This window comes from Trifolium pratense, linkage group LG7 (assembly GCF_020283565.1).
Source record: "Trifolium pratense cultivar HEN17-A07 linkage group LG7, ARS_RC_1.1, whole genome shotgun sequence".
Lineage (NCBI taxonomy): Eukaryota > Viridiplantae > Streptophyta > Magnoliopsida > Fabales > Fabaceae > Trifolium > Trifolium pratense.
The window spans coordinates 17,625,203-17,644,973 of record NC_060065.1 but is presented as its reverse complement, the minus strand read 5'-3'; the positions used below and the strand labels follow the sequence as shown (position 1 = coordinate 17,644,973).

General features: G+C 36.4%; 2 protein-coding genes across 3 annotated transcripts; one reads left to right on the top strand and one right to left on the bottom strand.

Annotated features, from left to right (window-relative positions):
- The first annotated feature begins 1,162 nt into the window (after window positions 1–1,162).
- LOC123894554 lies at window positions 1,163–19,671 on the top strand. Its single transcript, XM_045944574.1, has 10 exons — window positions 1,163–1,527; window positions 2,167–2,257; window positions 2,786–2,882; window positions 3,104–3,194; window positions 3,735–3,825; window positions 10,620–10,891; window positions 12,520–12,751; window positions 13,267–13,433; window positions 17,968–18,043; window positions 18,336–19,671. The coding sequence occupies exons 6-10, from the start codon at window positions 10,848–10,850 to the stop codon at window positions 18,405–18,407; spliced, it is 591 nt and encodes a 196-aa protein (XP_045800530.1). The 5' UTR covers window positions 1,163–1,527; window positions 2,167–2,257; window positions 2,786–2,882; window positions 3,104–3,194; window positions 3,735–3,825; window positions 10,620–10,847; the 3' UTR covers window positions 18,408–19,671.
- LOC123894549 (cysteine-rich receptor-like protein kinase 10) lies at window positions 13,532–17,363 on the bottom strand. 2 transcript variants are annotated; one of them, XM_045944567.1, is made up of 7 exons: window positions 16,508–17,363; window positions 16,184–16,303; window positions 15,957–16,093; window positions 15,660–15,870; window positions 14,385–14,622; window positions 14,113–14,263; window positions 13,532–14,023 (listed from the first exon to the last, which is right to left on the bottom strand). In XM_045944567.1, the coding sequence occupies exons 1-7, from the start codon at window positions 17,319–17,321 to the stop codon at window positions 13,715–13,717; spliced, it is 1,980 nt and encodes a 659-aa protein (XP_045800523.1). In that variant the 5' UTR covers window positions 17,322–17,363; the 3' UTR covers window positions 13,532–13,714. The 2 variants fall into 2 exon arrangements, with proteins under 2 accessions (XP_045800523.1, XP_045800524.1); XM_045944568.1 differs by lacking the exons at window positions 16,184–16,303; window positions 16,508–17,363 and having other exon boundaries at window positions 15,660–15,857; window positions 15,957–16,095.
- Window positions 19,672–19,771: the final 100 nt, after the last annotated feature.

The window sequence follows — 19,771 nt, the reverse complement described above, 5'->3', positions numbered from 1 at the left end:
CAATGTGCTAGTAGTTTCCTTATGATTATGTTATCTTTATGAACTCATTCTTGTTGTTAGAGCGTGCCATTTTCTGTCTAAAGATTTGACTTTTCTTTGATTAGTAAAGTGATATGGTGATTATGTAAGTTTTAAATAGCGGTTGCGATTATAATTGCAATTAAGTATATTTTAAATAGGGTTTTAAGAGACGAGGGTTCATAGCGGTCTTTGATATTGTAGAAAATTATGACCGAATGTGATATCTGATATTACATAGAATTGCATAGATTTGCGATCAAATGCAACCGATGTAGCCTAATCGCAGTTACATTTTGGTTTCATCTACCCAAAAAACCGATATGTCGCTGGCAAGATTGCAATTTAGGGTTTTAAATAAGATTTAAGTGATGATGGTGTTTCGGCTCCAAAAAGTCCCTCATAATCAAAACTAAGATTTTTTCAAGTTATCCAAAATCTAAATTATTGAATTCTTTTGGAATTCATAATGAAAAATATAATTGAGTTTTCTAAGTTCTTCGGGTATTAAGGGCCCGTTTGACTTGACTGTTTTTCCTCTTTTTTTTACTTAAAAGTAAGAAGCTAGGTCAAACAACAATTTCTAAAAGTTATAGTAAAAAAAAAAAAAACAGTTTCTATATTTTAGAAAAAATAATAATATATTATCAAATATATATTTTAACCCTATTATAATAAAAAACAACAACTTTTAACTTTTTTTTATAAAAAATTTTAAAATTTACCAAACAATTTTAACTTTAGTTAAAAAACTATTATTTATAGCTTTATGATTAAAAGAACTTCTGCACCTAAAAAAAGCTAGGCCAAACGGACCCTAAGTTTATTGAATTAAGTTTTTGATTTTTTTTTGGTCCCTTTCTTTTTTATTTTAATTAAAAAAAATGTTAACATGTGAACCAATGACACATGTTAAGAAAGTAAAAATAGAAATAATATACTGAATTGTGTGTATTTAACTTTTTAAATATTAATTTTTTTTTAACGCAATTTTCCATATTTAAAAAAATAAATCAAAATTCTATAACTCACAATAACTCACAATGCAGAAAGAAAAAAAAAAACGAAAGTTTTGATTTTTTTTTTTGACAAAAAGGTAGTTTTGATTTGAAATCTTAATTATTCAACGTTCAAATCACAAACTCATAATTCATAAATCATTCTCCAAACTCAAAATCTCTTAATCCCCAAATTCTCTCTTTCTATCTCTCTCACACTCCTTTGAAACACAACATTCCTTTTTAACTCTAAATTCAAAGATAGTTTCTTGATTAGGGTTCTTTGTTATCACTATCGCTACTTTAATCATTCATTATCACTAACTCTTGAATTCAATTTCATCCTAATTCATAATCGATTCATTCTACCCAATTTGTTTTCTCTTTGCGCACTCTTTCCTTCTCCGTCATTCATCATAACGCAACACGACGCAACACGTTCGTGTAACTCGCTCACTCCGTAACTCGTTCTCGATTTTTTCATCATGCCGAAGGCTAAACTTGATAACAGGTAAATCTTTTCTATCCATTCTTTTCTTTTTCTTGCGATTTTCTGATTTTGATTTTTAGGGTTTAGATGAACAATTTTCACCACCAATTTGTAATGAATCGTTCCATCTGGTTTTTATTTCGATTTGAATCTTGAATTAATTTGATATATGATTTCTTTTTTTTACTTTTTGTCGTATGATATATGATTTGAATCTTGAATTAATTTGATGTCCATATATGATATATCTGCTTAATTATCATTGTGTTGTCTCACTTGTTTTTTTTACTTAAAAATCACATTTTTATTGCCATATTTTCTTACCATTGATGATAAGATTCAATTCACGTTTCTGAAAAAAAAAAGTCTTCTGATTCAAAACAATTTGAATCTTGATCTGATTGATAACCACTGCGCTGAGTTTTTTCTTTTCATTCACTTTGCTTATGTTCCTATCATCTGATTTTGGGGATGCTTTAACATTGAATTTACTTAGGATTATGAGATATAATTATAGTTGAAAGTTTTTGTCTTGTGAAAGAAAGCAAAACAACCACATTCATTGTTCATTGTTCATTGTAGCAGTGTAAAGTTTAGCATCCGATCTTGCAAATTCTATTGTTGAAATTAATGAGTTTTTTTGGAATTTTATTATTTCAGGGCACCACAATGGGCTAGTGTGAACTTAGGAATTTTCATTTGGATGCAATGTTCAGGGATTCACCGGAGTCTTGGAGTGCATATATCAAAGGTAAATACATTTTTGTTCCTTCTCAGTTTAGAAATTTTATAATGGCCGAACCTTCTGATTTTGTTACAAGGTGAGGTCCATAACTTTGGATACATGGTTGCCAGAACAAGTTTCTTTCATGCAATGTAAGAAACTATATATGGAATCTATTTCTTAATTACTTTCTTTGTGAAATGTACTATTGAGCAAATTATGAGATACAGTGAGCAACTCTTGCTTTCTCTCTTACGTAATATTGATTTGATTAGCTCTTTCTTTACTCATGGAAGATATCCCTGTTGCCAAATAGTGGCTATAGCACTACAGTGTAGCAGAATGTTAACAAACTACTATTGCTCCACGATACACGATTCAGCACAAAGTGTTTTCAAGTAATGGCTATAGCTGCATTATAAGCCTATAACACTAGCATAGCGAAATTTTAACGAACTGCTATTTTTTGCAATTGACTGTGCTAGAAGATATGATAATTGTTACAAATGTTGTTTGGCTCTTGCAAGTGCAACTTATATGGTGTGGTTTATGCAGATACGGATAATGTGAAGTCAAATAATCCCTGGGAAGCTAAACTGCCACCAAATTTTGACAGAAATGGATGTGGAATTGAGAAGTTTATCTGTGCCAAGTAAACTGTCAATATATTCTTATACATGACTATATGGTTCTAAATTGTAGTCGCGGTTGTGACTTGTGGATTATGAGATATAGTATACTTGAAAGTTTTTGTCGTGTGAAAGAGCAAAACAGCCACCTTCATTGTTCATTGTAGCAGTGTAAAGTTTAGTATTTGATCTTGCAAATTCTATTGTTGAAATTAATGAGTTTTTTGGAATTATATTATTTCAGGGTACCACGATGGGCTAGTGTGAACTTAGGAATTTTCATTTGCATGCAATGTTCAGGGATTCGCCGGAGTCTAGGAGTGCATATATCAAAGGTTTATATACATTTTTGTTCCTTCTCAGTTTAGAAATTTTATAATGGCTGAACCTTCTGATTTTGTTACAAGGTGAGGTCCACAACATTGGATACATGGTTAGCAGAACAAGTTTCTTTCATGCAATATAAGAAAATATGGAATCTATTTCTTAATTACTTTCTTTGTGAAATGTACAATTGAGCAAATTATTAGATACATGAGCAAATTATTAGATACATGAGCTAATTTGAATCTTGATCTGATTGATAACCATTGCGCTGAGCACTTAAATCCAGCTATTTAAAAGTGTTTCACTCAATTCTAAGTTTTTTCTTTTCATTCACTTTGCTTATATTTCTATCATCTGATTTTGGGGATGCTTTAACATTGAATTTACTTAGGATTATGAGATATAATTATAGTTGAAAGTTTTTGTCGTGTGAAAGAAAGCAAAACAGCCACATTCATTGTTCATTGTAGCAGTGTAAAGTTTAGCAACTGATCTTGCAAATTCTTTTGTTGAAATTAATGAGTTTTTTTGGAATTTTATTATTTCAGGGCACCACGATGGGCTAGTGTGAACTTAGGAATTTTCATTTGCATGCAATTTTCAGGGATTCACCGGAGTCTAGGAATGCATATATCAAAGGTTTATATACATTTTTGTTCCTTCTCAGTTTAGAAATTTTATAATGGCTGAACCTTCTGATTTTGTTACAAGGTGAGGTCCACAACTTTGGATACATGGTTGCCAGAACAAGTTTCTTTCATGCAATGGAAGAAACTATGGAATCTATTTCTTAATTACTTTCTTTGTGAAATCTACTATTGAGCAAATTATTAGATACACTGAGCAACTCTTTCTTTTTCTCCTAAAGGACATTAATTAATTTCGAGTTGATCGATTAGCTCTTTCTTTACTCATGGAAGATATCGGTGTTGCCAAATAGCGGCTATAGCATTATAGCGTAGCAGAATGTTAACAACTATTGCTCCACGATAAGCGATTCGATACAAACTGTTTTCAAGTAACTGCTATAGCTGCACTATAAGCCTGTAACACTAGCATAGTGAAAATTTAACGAACCGCTATTTTTTGAAATTGACAGTGCTAGAAGATATTATAATTGTTACAAATGTTGTTTGGCTAAATCTACAGACAACAATTTAGAACTATGCTAGCAACATCGATGTTCTTATATTGAGGTAATGTGCTGGATGTATCCCTCGGTGTCCCTAAATTAAGCTTATGTCCCTCGGTGTCCCTAAATTAAACATATGTCCCTCCGTGTCCCTAAATTGAGCCTATGTCCCTCGGTGTGCCTAAATTGAGCTTATATCCCTCGGTGTCCCTAAATTGAGTTTATGTCCCTCGGTGTCCGTAAATTAAGCTTATGTCCCTCGGTGTGCCTAAATTGAGCTTATGTCCCTCGGTGTGCCTAACTTGAGCTTATGTCCCTCGGTGTCCCTAAATTGAGCTTATGTCCCTCGATGTCCAAATTGAGCATATGACCCTTGATGTCACTAAATTGAGCTTATGTCCGTCGATGTCCCTAAATTGAGCTTATGACCCTCAATGTCCCTAAAATGAGCTTATGTCTCTCGATGTCCCAAAATAGAGCTTATGTCCCTCGGTGTCCAAATTAAGCATATGACCCTCGATGTCCCTAAATTGAGCTTATGTTCCTCGGTGTCCCTAAATTGAGCTTATGTCCCTCGGTGTCCCTAAATCGAGCTTATGTCCCTCGGTGTCCCCAAATTGAGCTTATGTCCCTCGATGTCCCTAAATTGAGCTTATGTCTCTCGGTGTCCCTAAATTGAGCTTATGACCCTCGCTGTCCCAAAATTGAGCTTATGTCCATCGATGTCCCAAAATTGAGCTTATGTCCCTCGGTGTCCCTAAATTGAGCTTATGTCCTTCGGCATCCCTAAATTCAGCTTATCTCTCTCGGTGTCCAAATTAAGCATATGACCCTTGATGTCCCTAAATTGAGCTTATGTCCCTCGATGTCCCTAAATTGAGCTTATGTCACTCGGTGTCCCAAAATTGAGCTTATGTCCCTCGGTGTCCCTAAATTGAACTTACGATGTCCCTAAATTGAGCTTATGTCCCTCGGTATCCCTAAATTGAGCTTATGTCCTTCGATGTCCCTAAATTGAGCTTTTGTTCCTCGGTGTCCCTAAATTGAGCTTATGTCCCTCGATGTTCCTAAATTGAGCTTATGACCCTCGTTGTCCCAAAATTGAGCTTATGTCCCTCGATGTCCCTAAATTGAACCTATGTCCCTCGGTGTCCTTAAATTGAGCTTATGTTTCTCGGTGTCCCTAAATTGAACTTATGTCCCTCGATGTCCCTAAATTGAGCTTATAACCATCGCTGTCCCTAAATTGAGCTTATAACCATCGCTGTCCCAAAATTGAGCTTCTGTCCCTCGGTGTCCCTAAATTGAGCTTATGTCCCTCGATGTCCCTAAATTGAGCTTATGTCCCTCGATGTCCAAATTGAGCATATGACCCTCGATGTCCCTAAATTGAGCTTATGTCCCTCGATGTCCCTAAATTGAGCTTATGGCCCTCAATGTCCCTAAAATAAGCTTATGTCCCTCGATGTCCCAAAATAGAGCTTATGTCCCTCGATGTCCAAATTAAGCATATGACCCTCGATGTCCCTAAATTGAGCTTATGTTCCTCGGTGTCCCTAAATTGAGCTTATGTCACTCGGTGTCCCTAAATTGAGCTTATGTCACTCGGTGTCCCTAAATTGAGCTTATGTCCCTCGGTGTCCCTAAATTGAGCTTATGTCCCTCGGTGTCCCTAAATTGAGCTTATGTCCCTAAATTGAGCTTATGTCCCTAAATTGAGCTTATGTCCCTCGACGTCCCTAAATTGAGCTTATGTCCCTCGACCTCGCTAAATTGAGCTTATGTCCCTCGATGTCCCTAAATTGATTCCAAACTCGCTGATAAAAAGTAAATCGCTTCTATAACAAGAAATTGGGAAAATGGTTGATTATATATAACGGGAAATTGGTGGAGTATATATCCCTTGATTTTTTCATACTTGAAACACAAGCTGAGGTGACCCTTGATAATGATTTTTTCATAACGGTAAATTGGGAAGATGGTTGTGTGCCATGGTGCCTTTGATGCAAAATTGAGTGCAGGTCACTCGATGTCCCTAAATTGAGCTTATGTTCCTCGGTGTCCCTAAATTGAGCTTATGTCCCTCGGTGTCCCTAAATTGAGCTTATGTCCCTCAGTGTCCCAAAATTGAGCTTATGTCCCTCGATGTCCCTAAATTGAGCTTACGATGTCCCTAAACTGAGCTTATGTCCCTCGGGGTCCCTAAATTGAGCTTATGTCCCTCAGTGTCCCTAAATTGAACTTATGTCCCTCGATGTCCAAATTCAGCATATGACCCTTAATGTCCCTAAATTGAGCTTATGTCCCTCGGTGTCCCTAAATTGAGCTTATGTCCCTCGGTGTCCCTAAATTGAGCTTATGTCCCTAAATTGAGCTTATGTCCCTCGACGTCCCTAAATTGAGCTTATGTCCCTCGATGTCCCTAAAATGAATCTAAACCCGCTGATACAAGGTAAATCGCTTCTATAACGGGAAATTGGGAAAATGGTTAATTATATATAACGGGAAATTGGGAAAATGGTTGAGTATATATCCCTTGATTTTTTCATACTTGAAACACAAGTTGAGGTGACCCTTGATAATGATTTTTTCATAACGGTAAATTGGGAAGATGGTTGTGTGCTATGGTGCCTTTGATGCAAAATTGAGTGCAGGTCATTCGTTGTCCCTAAATTGAGCATATGTCCCTCGATGTCCCTAAATTGAGCTTATGACCCTCGCTGTCCCTAAATTGAGCTTATGTCCATCGATGTCCCTAAATTGAGCTTATGTCCCTCGGTGTCCCTAAATTGACCTTATGTCCCTCGGTGTCCTAAATTGAGCATATGACCCTCGGTGTCCCTAAATTGAGCTTATGTCCCTCGGCGTCCCTAAATTGTGTTTATGTCCCTCGGTGTCCCTAAATTGAGCTTATGTCCTTCGGTGTCCCTAAATTGAGCTTATGTCCCTCGGTGTCCCTAAATTGAGCTTATGTCCCTCGGTGTCCCTAAATTGAGCTCAAGTCCCTCGGTGTCCATAAATTGAGCTTATGTCCCTCGTTGTCCCTAAATTGAGCTTATGACCCTCGTTGTCCCTTAATTGAGCTTATGTCCATCGATGTCCCAAAATTGAGCTTTTGTCCCTCGGTGTCCCTAAATTGAGCTTATCTCTCTCGGTGTCCCTAAATTCAACTTATGTCCCTCGAAGTCCCTCAATGTCCCTAAATTAAGCTTATGTCCCTCAATGTCCTGAAATTGAGCTTATGTCCCTCGGTGTCCCTAAATGTAGCTTATGTCCCTCGGTGTCCCTAAATTGAGTGTATGTCCCTCGGTGTCCCTAAATTGAGCTTATGTCCCTCGGTGTCCCTAAATTGAGCTTATGTCCCTCGGTGTCCCAAAATTGAGCTTATGTCCCTCGGTGTCCCTAAATTGAGCTTACGATGTCCCTAAACTGAGTTTATGTCCCTCTGGGTCCCTAAATTGAGCTTATGTCCCTCGGTGTCCCTAAATTGAACGTATGTCCCTCGATGTCCAAATTCAGCATATGACCCTCAATGTCCCTAAATTGAGCTTATGTTCCTCGGTGTCCCAAAATTGAGTTTATGTCCCTCGGTGTCCCTAAATTGAGCTTACGATGTCCCTAAATTGAGCTTATGTCCCTCGGTGTCTCTAAATTGAGCTTATGTCCCTCGGTGTCCCTAAATTGAACGTATGTCCCTCGATGTCCAAATTCAGCATATGACCCTCAATGTCCCTAAATTGAGCTTATGTTCCTCGGTGTCCCAAAATTGAGCTTATGTCCCTCGGTGTCCCTAAATTGAGCTTACGATGTCCCTAAACTGAGTTTATGTCCCTCGGGGTCCCTAAATTGAGCTTATGTCCCTCGGTGTCCCTAAATTGAGCTTATGTCCCTCGGTGTCCCTAAATTGAACGTATGTTCCTCGATGTCCAAATTCAGCATATGACCCTCAATGTCCCTAAATTGAGCTTATGTCCCTCGGTGTCCCTAAATTGAACGTATGTCCCTCGATGTCCAAATTCAGCATATGACCCTCAATGTCCCTAAATTGAGCTTATGTCCCTCGGTGTCCCTAAATTGAACGTATGTCCCTCGATGTCCAAATTCAGCATATGACCCTCAATGTCCCAAAATTGAGCTTATGTTTCTCGGTGTCCCAAAATTGAGCTTATGTCCCTCGGTGTCCCTAAATTGAGCTTACGATGTCCCTAAACTGAGTTTATGTCCCTCGGGGTCCCTAAATTGAGCTTATGTCCCTCGGTGTCCCTAAATTGAGCTTATGTCCCTCGGTGTCCCTAAATTGAACGTATGTCCCTCGATGTCCAAATTCAGCATATGACCCTCAATGTCCCTAAATTGAGCTTATGTCCCTCGGTGTCCCTAAATTGAGCTTATGTCCCCCGACGTCCCTAAATTGAGCTTATGTCCCTCGATGTCCCTAAATTGATTCCAAACTCGCTGATAAAAGGTAAATCGCTTCTATAACGGGAAATTGGGAAAATGGTTGATTATATATAACGGGAAATCGGGAAAATGGTTGAGTATATATCCCTTGATTTTTTCATACTTGAAACACAAGCTAAGGTGACCCTTGATTATGATTTTTTCATAACGGTAAATTGGGAAGATGGTTGTGTGCCATGGTGCCTTTGATGCAAAGTTGAGTGCAGGTCACTCGATGTCGCTAAATTGAGCTTATGTTCCTCGGTGTCCCTAAATTGAGCTTATGTCCCTCAGTGTCCCTAAATTAAGCTTATGATCCTCGATGTCCCTAAATTGAGCTTATGTCCATCGATGTCCCTAAATTGAGCTTATGTCCATCGATGTCCCTAAATTGAGCTTATGTCACTCGGTGTCCCTAAATTGAGCTTATGTCCCCTGATGTCCCTAAATTGAGCTTATGTCCCTCGGTGTCCCTAAAATGAGCTTATGTCCCTCGGTGTCCTAAATTGAGCGTAAGTCCCTCGGTGTCCCTAAATTGAGCTTATGTCCCTCGGTGTCCCTAAATTGAGCTTACAATGTCCCTAAATTGAGCTTATGTCCCTCGGTGTCCCTAAATTGAGCTTATGTCCCTCGGTGTCCCTAAATTGAGCTTTTGTCCCTTGGTGTCCCTAAATTGAGCTTATATCCCTCGGCGTACCTAAATTGAGCTTATGACCCTCGCTGTCCCTAAATTGAGCTTATGTCCATCGATGTCCCAAAATTGAGCTTATGTCCCTCGGTGTCCCTAAATTGAGCTTATCTCTCTCGGTGTCCCTAAATTGAACTTATGACCCTCGATGTCCAAATAAAGCATATAACCTTCGATGTCCCTAAATTGAGCTTATGTCCCTCGATGTCCCTAAATTGAGCTTATGTCCCTCGGTGTCCCTAAATGTAGCTTATGTCCCTCGGTGTCCCTAAATTGAGTGTATGTCCCTCGGTGTCCCAAAATTGAGCTTATGTCCCTCGGTGTCCCTAAATTGAGCTTACGATGTCCCTAAACTGAGCATATGTCCCTCGGGGTCCCTAAATTGAGCTTATGTCCCTCGGTGTCCCTAAATTGAATTTATGTCCCTCGATGTCCAAATTCAGCATATGACCCTCAATGTCCCTAAATTGAGCTTATGTCCCTCGCCCTAAATTGAGCTTATGTCCCTCGGTGTCCCTAAATTGAGCTTATGTCCCTCGGTGTCCCTAAATTGAGCTTATTTCCCTCGACGTCCCTAAATTGAGCTTATGTCCCTCGATGTCCCTAAATTGATTCCAAACCCGCTGATAAAAGGTAAACCGCTTCTATAACGGGAAATTGGGAAAATGGTTGATTATATATAACGGGAAATTGGGAAAATGGTTGAGTATATATCCCTTGATTTTTTTCATACTTGAAACACAAGTTGTGTGCCATGGTGCCTTTGATGCAAAATTGAGTGCAGGTCACTCGATGTCCCTAAATTGAGTTCATGTCTGTCGATGTCCCTAAAACTGATGGTCTGAATGCAATTTCAATGTAAATGCTTCATAACTTCAAATGTAAGTGGAGAAGACACTTGGCGCCTTAGATGGAAAATTAAATATATGTCCCTCGATGGCCTTAAACTAAATATATGTCGCTCGATGTCCCTAAATAGAATATATGCACCTCAATGTCCCTAAATTAAATTTTCATAATTCTGCTTTGTATTGTTGTCTATTATTTAGTTTATGGGAACAATATATGGGAACAAGTGCTAGACTCTAGCTTTACAGTTGAAAATTGTGTTCATTAGTTACTTTAATGTTGGAATTTAGCGCAGAGCTTGTTTTCTGTTTCAATCTGATGCAGGCAGAACCTGAACTGCTTCGGGTCTGATGCGGGCTGGTGATTTGCAGAATGCTACAAAGGCTTAGCTTGGTGCTGCACAATCATATTCGGCTTCTGTTAATTTTAAAATTCGACTCCTGGGTGATTCAAATGTAATATTGATGCATCGTTTGTGTCACATTTAAATAAAGTTGGGTTTGAAATATGTATCCGTGACAAACGTGGTCAATTTGTGATTTCAAAGAGAGAATGGATTTCCCTTCTTTGTGGAGTGGATGTGGGCGTACCTCTTGGTGAGTATATGTTCCCTAATTAATGGTATGTCTCTCGATGTCCCTAAATTGGGTTTATACCCTCGATGTTCCTATATTGAATTAATGTACTGGATGTCCCTAAATTGAACTTATGTCCCTCGATGTCCCTAAATTGAGCTTATGTCCCTCGATGTCCCTAAATTGAGCTTATGTCCCTCGGTGTCCTTATAATTGATTGTCTAAATGCAATTTCAATGTGAATGCTTCATAACTTTACATGTAAGTGGAGAAGACCCTTGGAGCCTTAGATGCAAAATTGAATATATGTCCCTGATGTCTCTAAATTGAATAATGTACCTCAATGTCCCCAAATTAGATGTTCATAATTCTGCAAAGTTTTGTTGTTTATTATGATGTTTATGGGAACAAGTGCTGACCTGAGCTTTATAGTTGAAAATTGTGTCCATTAGTTACTTTAATTTTGGAATATAGCACAAGGATTGTGTTCTGTTTCAAATCTGATGCAGGCAGAACCTGTGATTGCTTCAGGTCTGATACGATCTGAATGAAACACAAGTTGAGATGACCCTTGATAATGATTTTTTCATAACTGTTAATCGGGAAGATGGTTGTGTGCCTTGGTGCCTTCGATGCAAAATTGAGTACATGTCACTTGATGTCCCTAAATTGAGTTTGTCCCTCGATGTTCCTAAATTGAGTTTATGTCCCTCGATGTCCCTAAATTGAGTTTATGTCCCTAAATTGAGTTTATGTCCCTCGATGTCCCTAAATTGATTTTATGTCCATTGATGTCCCGAAAACTGGTGGTCTGAATGCAATTTCAATGTGAATGCTTCATAACTTAAAATGTAAGTGGAGAATTCTTAAGACAAGTATTGCGACGCTGTATTTGGATGACTCTAACGAGATGAATTTTTTATGAAAAATGTGGTTTACAATATGAATTCATTTTATGGTCTAAATGCAATTTGAATATGAACGTTTTATTCATAACTTGAAATGCAAGTCGAGATAACCCTTGATAATGATTTTTTCATAACGGTAAATTGGGAAGATGGTTGAGTATATGTCCCTCGATGTTCCTAAATTGAGTTTATGTCCCTCGATGTCCCTCAATTGAGTTTATATCCCTTGACGGTCTGAATGCAATTGCACTGTAAATGCATCATAGCTTTAAATGTAACTGGAGAAGATCCTTGGCGCCTTAGATGCAAAGTTGGATGCAAAGTTGAATATAGGTGCCTCGATGTCCCTATATTTAATATATGTTATTCGATGTCCCTAAATTAGGTATTCATAATTCTGCTCTGTTTTGTTGTCTATTATGAAGTTTATGGGAACGTATGGTAACAAGTGCTAGACTCAAGCTTTATATAGAGATGCATGTGTCCTTGAAATCAACCTTGTTGATGACAAGGATGTTGTTCCGAATTCTTGATGTAATGCTAAAGGTTCGATTGTGGATTCTTCTCGAGTAGAGGTTTCAGTAGTAAAGGCTGAAACACAGCTTCATCCTTTAGAAAAAAATGGCATTAATGTGGGTTCGTTTCAACTTGAGCGTTCTATAGATAAAACTGAAACTAGACCATAGATATCACAAGATATTGAAACAAAGTTGGGTGATACGTTCTGTTCTGTTATTACAGGAATGAAACTGTTATTACAGGAATGAAACTAAGTTCCCTGGACGATAAAAATTCTGTATCCACTGAGTCTAGGAATCTTTTAGCTGGAAGTGATCTGGTATATTTTGATACAACAGATTTGATAGCTTTTGTACCAGGAATTAGTAATGGTGGAACAGAGAAACTTTTGGCTACTCCGGAAAGTGATCTGAGACAGCGGTTTAAGGGAAACTTTGACTTTGTGATTGGTCAAGTGAGTTATTGATATTTTTTGCCTCCTGCTTTCTGTTTTTGACCTGTAGCATGTTTCTATTTGATGATGAAATATTCCAATTATTCAATTAACAGTCGTTAGCTTAAACATCAAAACTTTCAAAATATGAAGACCCGATGATCCAGTTTTGACTTTTGAAATGATTCTTAGTTTAGCATTTTGACTTTAGTGAAATGGTCATTGTCTTTGTCAATTCCAATTTTTTATTTATCAAACTCATCACCCCTTCATTCATATTTTGTTACCGAAGTTTATTAAATTGGCGATGATCATGAATTTACTCACATCTTACTCACATCTTCATTCATAGTGATTACTTGTCCTTCGTATTACAAACCTAAAGTTATGTGGTGTTTTAGTTAACTATGCGAATTAAATATTTGCACTGTATGTAAGTTTTATAAACTTTTCTGGTTTTCATTGGTGTCAATTGAATAATTCAATATTTGTGCAATATTTGAATTGACAAAAGCTTTCTCCAATATTTGTGCTAGATAATGTCTGAACTTCAAAATTCATACCATGTGGAATTTGGTAAAGTCCTGTGTGGAAAGCATGGCATAATTTGTGAGAGTGTTCTTTCAGAATTTAAGGAGTTGGTACTAATGTGTGGAGGGCCCAATGAGAAACTTAGAGCTAACAAGTTAATAAATTGTCTCAGGTGAGTTTAATGAATTATTTTTTCTCTATTAACCACCTGGATTTATTCTGCAAATGAAAAATCAATTTTTTTTGACAGTGTTAGTATGTTTAACCTGATTTTGAACTGTCGAAAACCGGTTCAGCACCAAACAACATTAGTTTTGTTCATACAGTAGAAGTTGGTGTCATATAGTAGCTGTTCATTTGATGATATTACATGGATAATTGACACCATAGTGTATGATATATGAATATGAATTTTTCTAATTTCTCAAGTCCTGAGAGTCTTCATTTCCTTCATTACCTTGGTAAGATGTTTGAGACTGTTACATCATTAATGGAAGGCGTCTTGGAACTTTTCGAGGCAGAATTGTCATCAGAGGTCATTCTTCCAATTGAAAATGCAGGTTGTTTCGGTTTCGGAAGGGCCATTGTGTCACTAGCCAACATTACAACAACAGTTGACATGGTTGGTCTATCTGCCGCGTCTTCTTGAACACACAATAGACCAATGTTTATGCACCTCACAACTTCATTGTCTATACAGGTTTTTCCAACTACCGAATGCATAATATCCAAACAGTTACCTTCACACCATTTTTTCCATGTCTGCAAGTTATTGTGAATATTGTTAAGTTTTAGATAACACGTTAACACTATTCTATAAATACTTGGTCAGATAAGAATGAAAAACTCACATATACAAGAAGACTTTGACCATGTTCTGACAGATAGAATCCGGTATTCTTTTTCCCACTAATGATTTCTAAAACTAGTACTCCAAAGCTGAATACATCAGATTTCACAGAAAATACTCCTTCCATTGCGTACTCTGGTGCCATGTATCCACTATTCGAAATTAATAGAAGTTTGTTATTTTTCTTGCACATCAAGGAATATATGAGAAGTAATTTCATTTCTTTTTCCAATCAAATTGTTTAAAAAACATGATTGGGATAAGTAAACTCACTAGGTGCCCATTATTCGTCTTGTATTCGCCTGGTTCTGACCTATTTCAAATGCCCTTGCCATTCCAAAATCCGATATTTTGGGATTCATTTCATGATCTAGTAAAACATTGCTAGCTTTCAGATCTCTATGAATTACCCTTAGTCTAGAGTCCTCGTGGAGATATAAAAGACCTTTTGCTATTCCACTGATAATACTTAAACTTAGTTTCCAATTAAGTTCCTTTCTTTTTTCATCATCTGTCAACAAAATGACAGAGAAGACATCTCAGCAAAATATCAGTATCTGGTATAGTTTAGTTAGAAAAATAAGTTTTCTATTTTCATTTTTTAATTATAAAAGTGCCACCTAATCTTTACTTTTAATTGCAAATAGTTTCTTTTAATTTAGTTTCACATAAAGAATTTTGAAAAAAAATGAGCCGTAACTTTCTTGGGGATTATTACTTGAGTTGTTGCTTTCATTCTCCAAGTCAAGAGATATCAATATCATATATTCAATCCGTGATACCACCTACCTACCCAACTACTTCATAGCCCACAACATTAATATTAACAATTGACTAGTCTCAAGATAGGCCTTAGAGTAACTCTGTTGCAAGTTCACAAAATCAAGGTATTCTACGGACTCAACTGTAGAGACTAATCCCTAGAGGTACCTGAAATCCGTTTCCTTCTTTGGTTTTAGTATTGGAGCTGGTCTATATGGAACTGGAAGTAGTTAAAATGTAATCAATATTCCTTAATTTTAATAAACCATTACTTAACATTAGTTTTTTTTTTTTTGACACTAAAAATCAACAGAAATGGAGAGAAACAAGAGTGAAGTGGGGCCTTATAGCTTAAAAGTGTCGGTTGTTTGAGGGTCGGTTAAATGTATATCATTAGAGTAAAAGACTAAAAGATGGGTGTAGCTCGCTTATATGTGATGTGTCATAGTCGGACTGATTTAGCTCCTATAACGTGAGAAAATCGATAGTTGATATTTTAACCATGCATTCTCTATTATCCATATTCCATATGCATAACCATCAATTTTTTTTATGAATGATTGATATTATTCACTTTACTCTTTAAAGTTTAGAGGAGCCTAATGTTTGCAGGTCTATTTAATGGTGAGGTAAAAGATCAATGTGGGTTGCTCAATGTTTGTTTTGGTATGTTTTATGCAACACAGTAATTAAGTATAACTCATGAAAATCAAAATAAACATTGTATTAAGTAAAAACTTAAAAGTTGCCATCAACACAATTCAATGGAGCTATATGAAAACATACCAAACAGGTGAAAGTCGAGACTTGCATTCGGCATAAACTCATACACAAGTAGCTTTTCATTTCCTTCCAAGCAGCATGCCAAAAGTCTTACAAGATTGCGATGTTGCAGTTTAGCTATAAACATTACTTCATTCTTGAACTCCTCTGAGCCTTGACCAGAATTTTTTGAGAGCCTTTTTACTGCTATTTGTCTTCCATCTGGCAGAATACCCTATAGAAGTTTGAAATCATACTAAAATCTTAAAGAAAAGTAACCATATTTAATAACCTATATTAAAAATCCCAAATCATTAATACCTTATAAACAGATCCAAATCCACCTTCCCCTAATTTAGATGTTTCTGAAAAGTTATCAGTAGAATGTTGAATTGTGATCAGTGGAATTGTAGGCAAATCTGCATTAAGTGTTTCCTCATATGCAGGTGTCAGCCAATCTACAAAAAATGTTTGTTTAATATATACTCAAACTAAATCACCATATTTGAATATGTAAGTTAGCTACCAGACAAATTCTAACATTTTACCTTTTCTAACTCTTTTCTTGTACCAGAAGTAATATAGAGTGGAACATAGTAGAATTACTATACCAACAACACTAAAGCCAATGATCAACTTTCTTGACTTACTAGTACTCTTCTTATTTGCTGTAATAGAATAAAAGAGGAATATGATTTATATCTATTCATTGAAAATGGAGTGAAAATGGAAGGTAATTAGTGAGAATGCAGTTCAGGAAACACTGAAAACATTGTTTAGTTTCTTCTTCTTCTTCTTCTAATGTTCAATTTATCAGTGAAAATGGAAATAGGAAACACCACAAGTAAACATGCCCTAAAAGTATGTTTTACCTGTTTGTGGATTAGGCACAAGTACCGAAGGTGATTGATCGTGGAGCAGATAGAACATATAATCATCATACCTAATCAGACAACTAGCAGATGAAACCTGCCATCCCAACTTATGTTCGCAACATGTGCGAACCTTTGCTAACATAAACTCTAAACACTGTCTGCACCTTTCATTTGTAAGATCTCTACTGCATTGAACCAGTCCGTACCTACTCTCCGTAGAACTCAAATTGAAACCATCCATATAGTACAACTGGTTGGTCTCATTAGTTGCTTTTCTGATCAAACGTTTCATAAAATCACCGCCTTTCTGAATCTCTATCGCACTAGAGACGTTTTTGGTTCCTAAATGATTCCACCAAGGGTCTGTTGTTACTTTCCCAAAGAAGTTCTCATTTGAGTACCTAAAAATGCAGAAGCTATAAAATATAGTAGCAGATTCTCTATCCGGGCAGCGCCCAAGAACTTCTCTGGAAGCAGAAGAGACACAAAATTCACAAAAGTATCCAACCACATCGCCGCGGCAATCATAGAGACCATACACTGCATCACCTTTAGTCGTGTTGTCCCCTATTCTGGTATAGTTATAACCTTTGCTTGTGGCTGAATCATTAGACAGATATGAAAGGATGCTATTGAGATTTTTTTGGTATGCATTGCTAAGAGGCTGTTGTTTTGAGTAATTACAGTCATCTCCCACATATGTTGGAGATTGAGCTTTGGTAATGATTTGTTTTAAGCTTAGATATAGTAGGAAAGCAAAAAATATTGATGCCAAATTTAGTTGTGTTCCTTCCATATTGAGGACTATCATACTATTGTGCTTGCTTGGCTCCAAATTTTAATTTATAAGTCCTAAGCAAATGATGTTGAAATGATAATAAATATTGTTGAGTCATGAATATTCTTCATGTGCTGTCAAAAAAAAGGGTCCACTTTTCACGTATATTTATTAATATGAAAGAGAAATAATTTAATAGTTTGTATGACAAGTAAACCCCAACTACTTTGTTTGCCGGCCTCAAGTTTCCATTGAATTGTTGACCTCCCTAGTAAAATTGACCTGGAGTGACATGCTTTGTAAAAGACAACATAGCAGTAAATAATACAAAATGTTGTCAATTTTTGACTAATGATTTGTCTACCAACTAGACTTTGTTTAGTAAATTTTGTTTAATACAAGATGAATTTGGGAACTAGTATACAAAAATGAAGTTCATACTAACAAATGAGCCACATTGTTTGCTTGTCTCATAATGAAACTTATCTTAAAGTTTTGTAATTTACTAAGAGAAACTCTGCAAGTATGTAATATGCTTGAAAAATGTCAATACATGATTATAATAAGGGATGGAGGGAGTACTATATTTTCTCCGATTTCTTCTTTGATGACATTCTAATGGCGAGTTTCATTTCATCATTCTGAGGCTTACGATATAAACCCCAATTTTGAGTTGCAGCAAATTGAAGTTTCTGATCCATAGCCAACCAGCAACTCACTGTGATTCCAATGTCATTCTTAATGTTGATGAACAGGTTTGTCTCTAAATCCATATCCGCTTACATATTCTTAAGATCATATTCTTATTCTATCAATCGATTCATTCACAATAATATTGCTGTTGATAATGCTGTTTCCTCATTCCATCGCATGCTCAAAATGCACCATACTCCATCCATCATTCATTTTACCAAGATTTTAGGATCCCTTGTTAAGACTAAGCATTACACCACTGCCATATATCCCTTTATCATCAAATGGAATTCAAGGGGATTAACCCTGACTTATATACTTTGAATATGTTGATCAGTTGTTATTGTAACCTAGGTGGTGAAATTACTTTTTCTTTTTCTGTATTGGGAAAGATTTTCAAGATGGGTTATCAACCCAATGCCATAACCTTCAATACTCTTATGAAAAGTCTCTGTCTTAGTGGCGATGTTAAAAAAGTACTGCATTTTCATGACCATGTTGTGGCAAAGGGATTTCAATTGGACCATGTTAGTTACGGGACTTTGATTAACGGGTTGTGTAAAATGGGGGAAACTAGAGCCGCCATGCAAATGTTGAGACAAATTGAAGGGAAATGGTCAACACCAATGTGGTAATGTGATAAATTTGTAACCGAGGCTTATGAGTTATATTCTGAAATGATCGCAAAGAAAATTTCACCTAATGTTGTCACTTTCAATTCTCTAATCTATGGATTTTGTATTGTTGGTCAATTGAAAGAAGCATTTGGTTTGTTTCATGAAATGGTATTGAGAAACATCAACACAAATGATTATACTTTTAATATATTGGTTGATGCATTTTGCAAGGAAGGAAATGTTAAAGAAGCTATCAATGTATTGGCTATGATGATGAAAGAAGGTGTAAAACCGGATGTTTTTACTTATAATGCTTTAATGGATGGGTATTGCTTAGTTTATCAAGTGAACAAGGCCTTAGATATATTCAACCCTATGTCCGATAAGGGAGTGACTCCTAGTGTTTGGAGCTACAGTATCATAATTAATGGATTATGCAAGATCAAAATGGTGGATGAAGACATGAATCTCTTTGAAGAAATGCAAAGCAAGAAGATTACACCTTACAGTTCTCTTATTGATAGTTTGTGCAAATCAGGGAAAATCTCTTTTGCATTGGAGCTTGTTAATGAGATGCATGGTATAGGCCAACCTGCCAATGTAACCACTTACACTTCCTTATTACATGCTTGATGTAAAAACCATCATGTTGACAAGGCAATTGCATTAGTCAAGAAATTTAAAGACCAAGGCATTCAACCAAATATGCACACATACAATATACTTATTGATGGACTATGCCAAGAAGGAAGACTTAAGGACGCACAAGTGATTTTTCAAGATCTTTTGATTAAAGGCTATAAGGTAACAATCTGGACATATACTATTATGATCAATGGTCTTTGTTTAGAGGGCTTGTTTGATGAAGCTATGGCCCTGCTGTCAAAATTGAAAGACAATGGTTGCATTCCTGATGCTGTAACTTATGAAACAATTATCTGTGCTCTCTTTGAAAATGATTAGATAAAGCAAAGAAACTTTTTCGTGAAATGATTGTTAGAGGTCTATTGTAAGAGAAGTACTGGTTAAGATTATTTCTTGTAACTTATTAGGCTAATTTGAATTTTGATGACAATGGTCTAATGTTTATTATTTGTTTAAATATATACTTGATAGTTACATATAAAAAGGATGATTGACTACAAAATGAGCTCATTACCAGTTTAGTTTTAA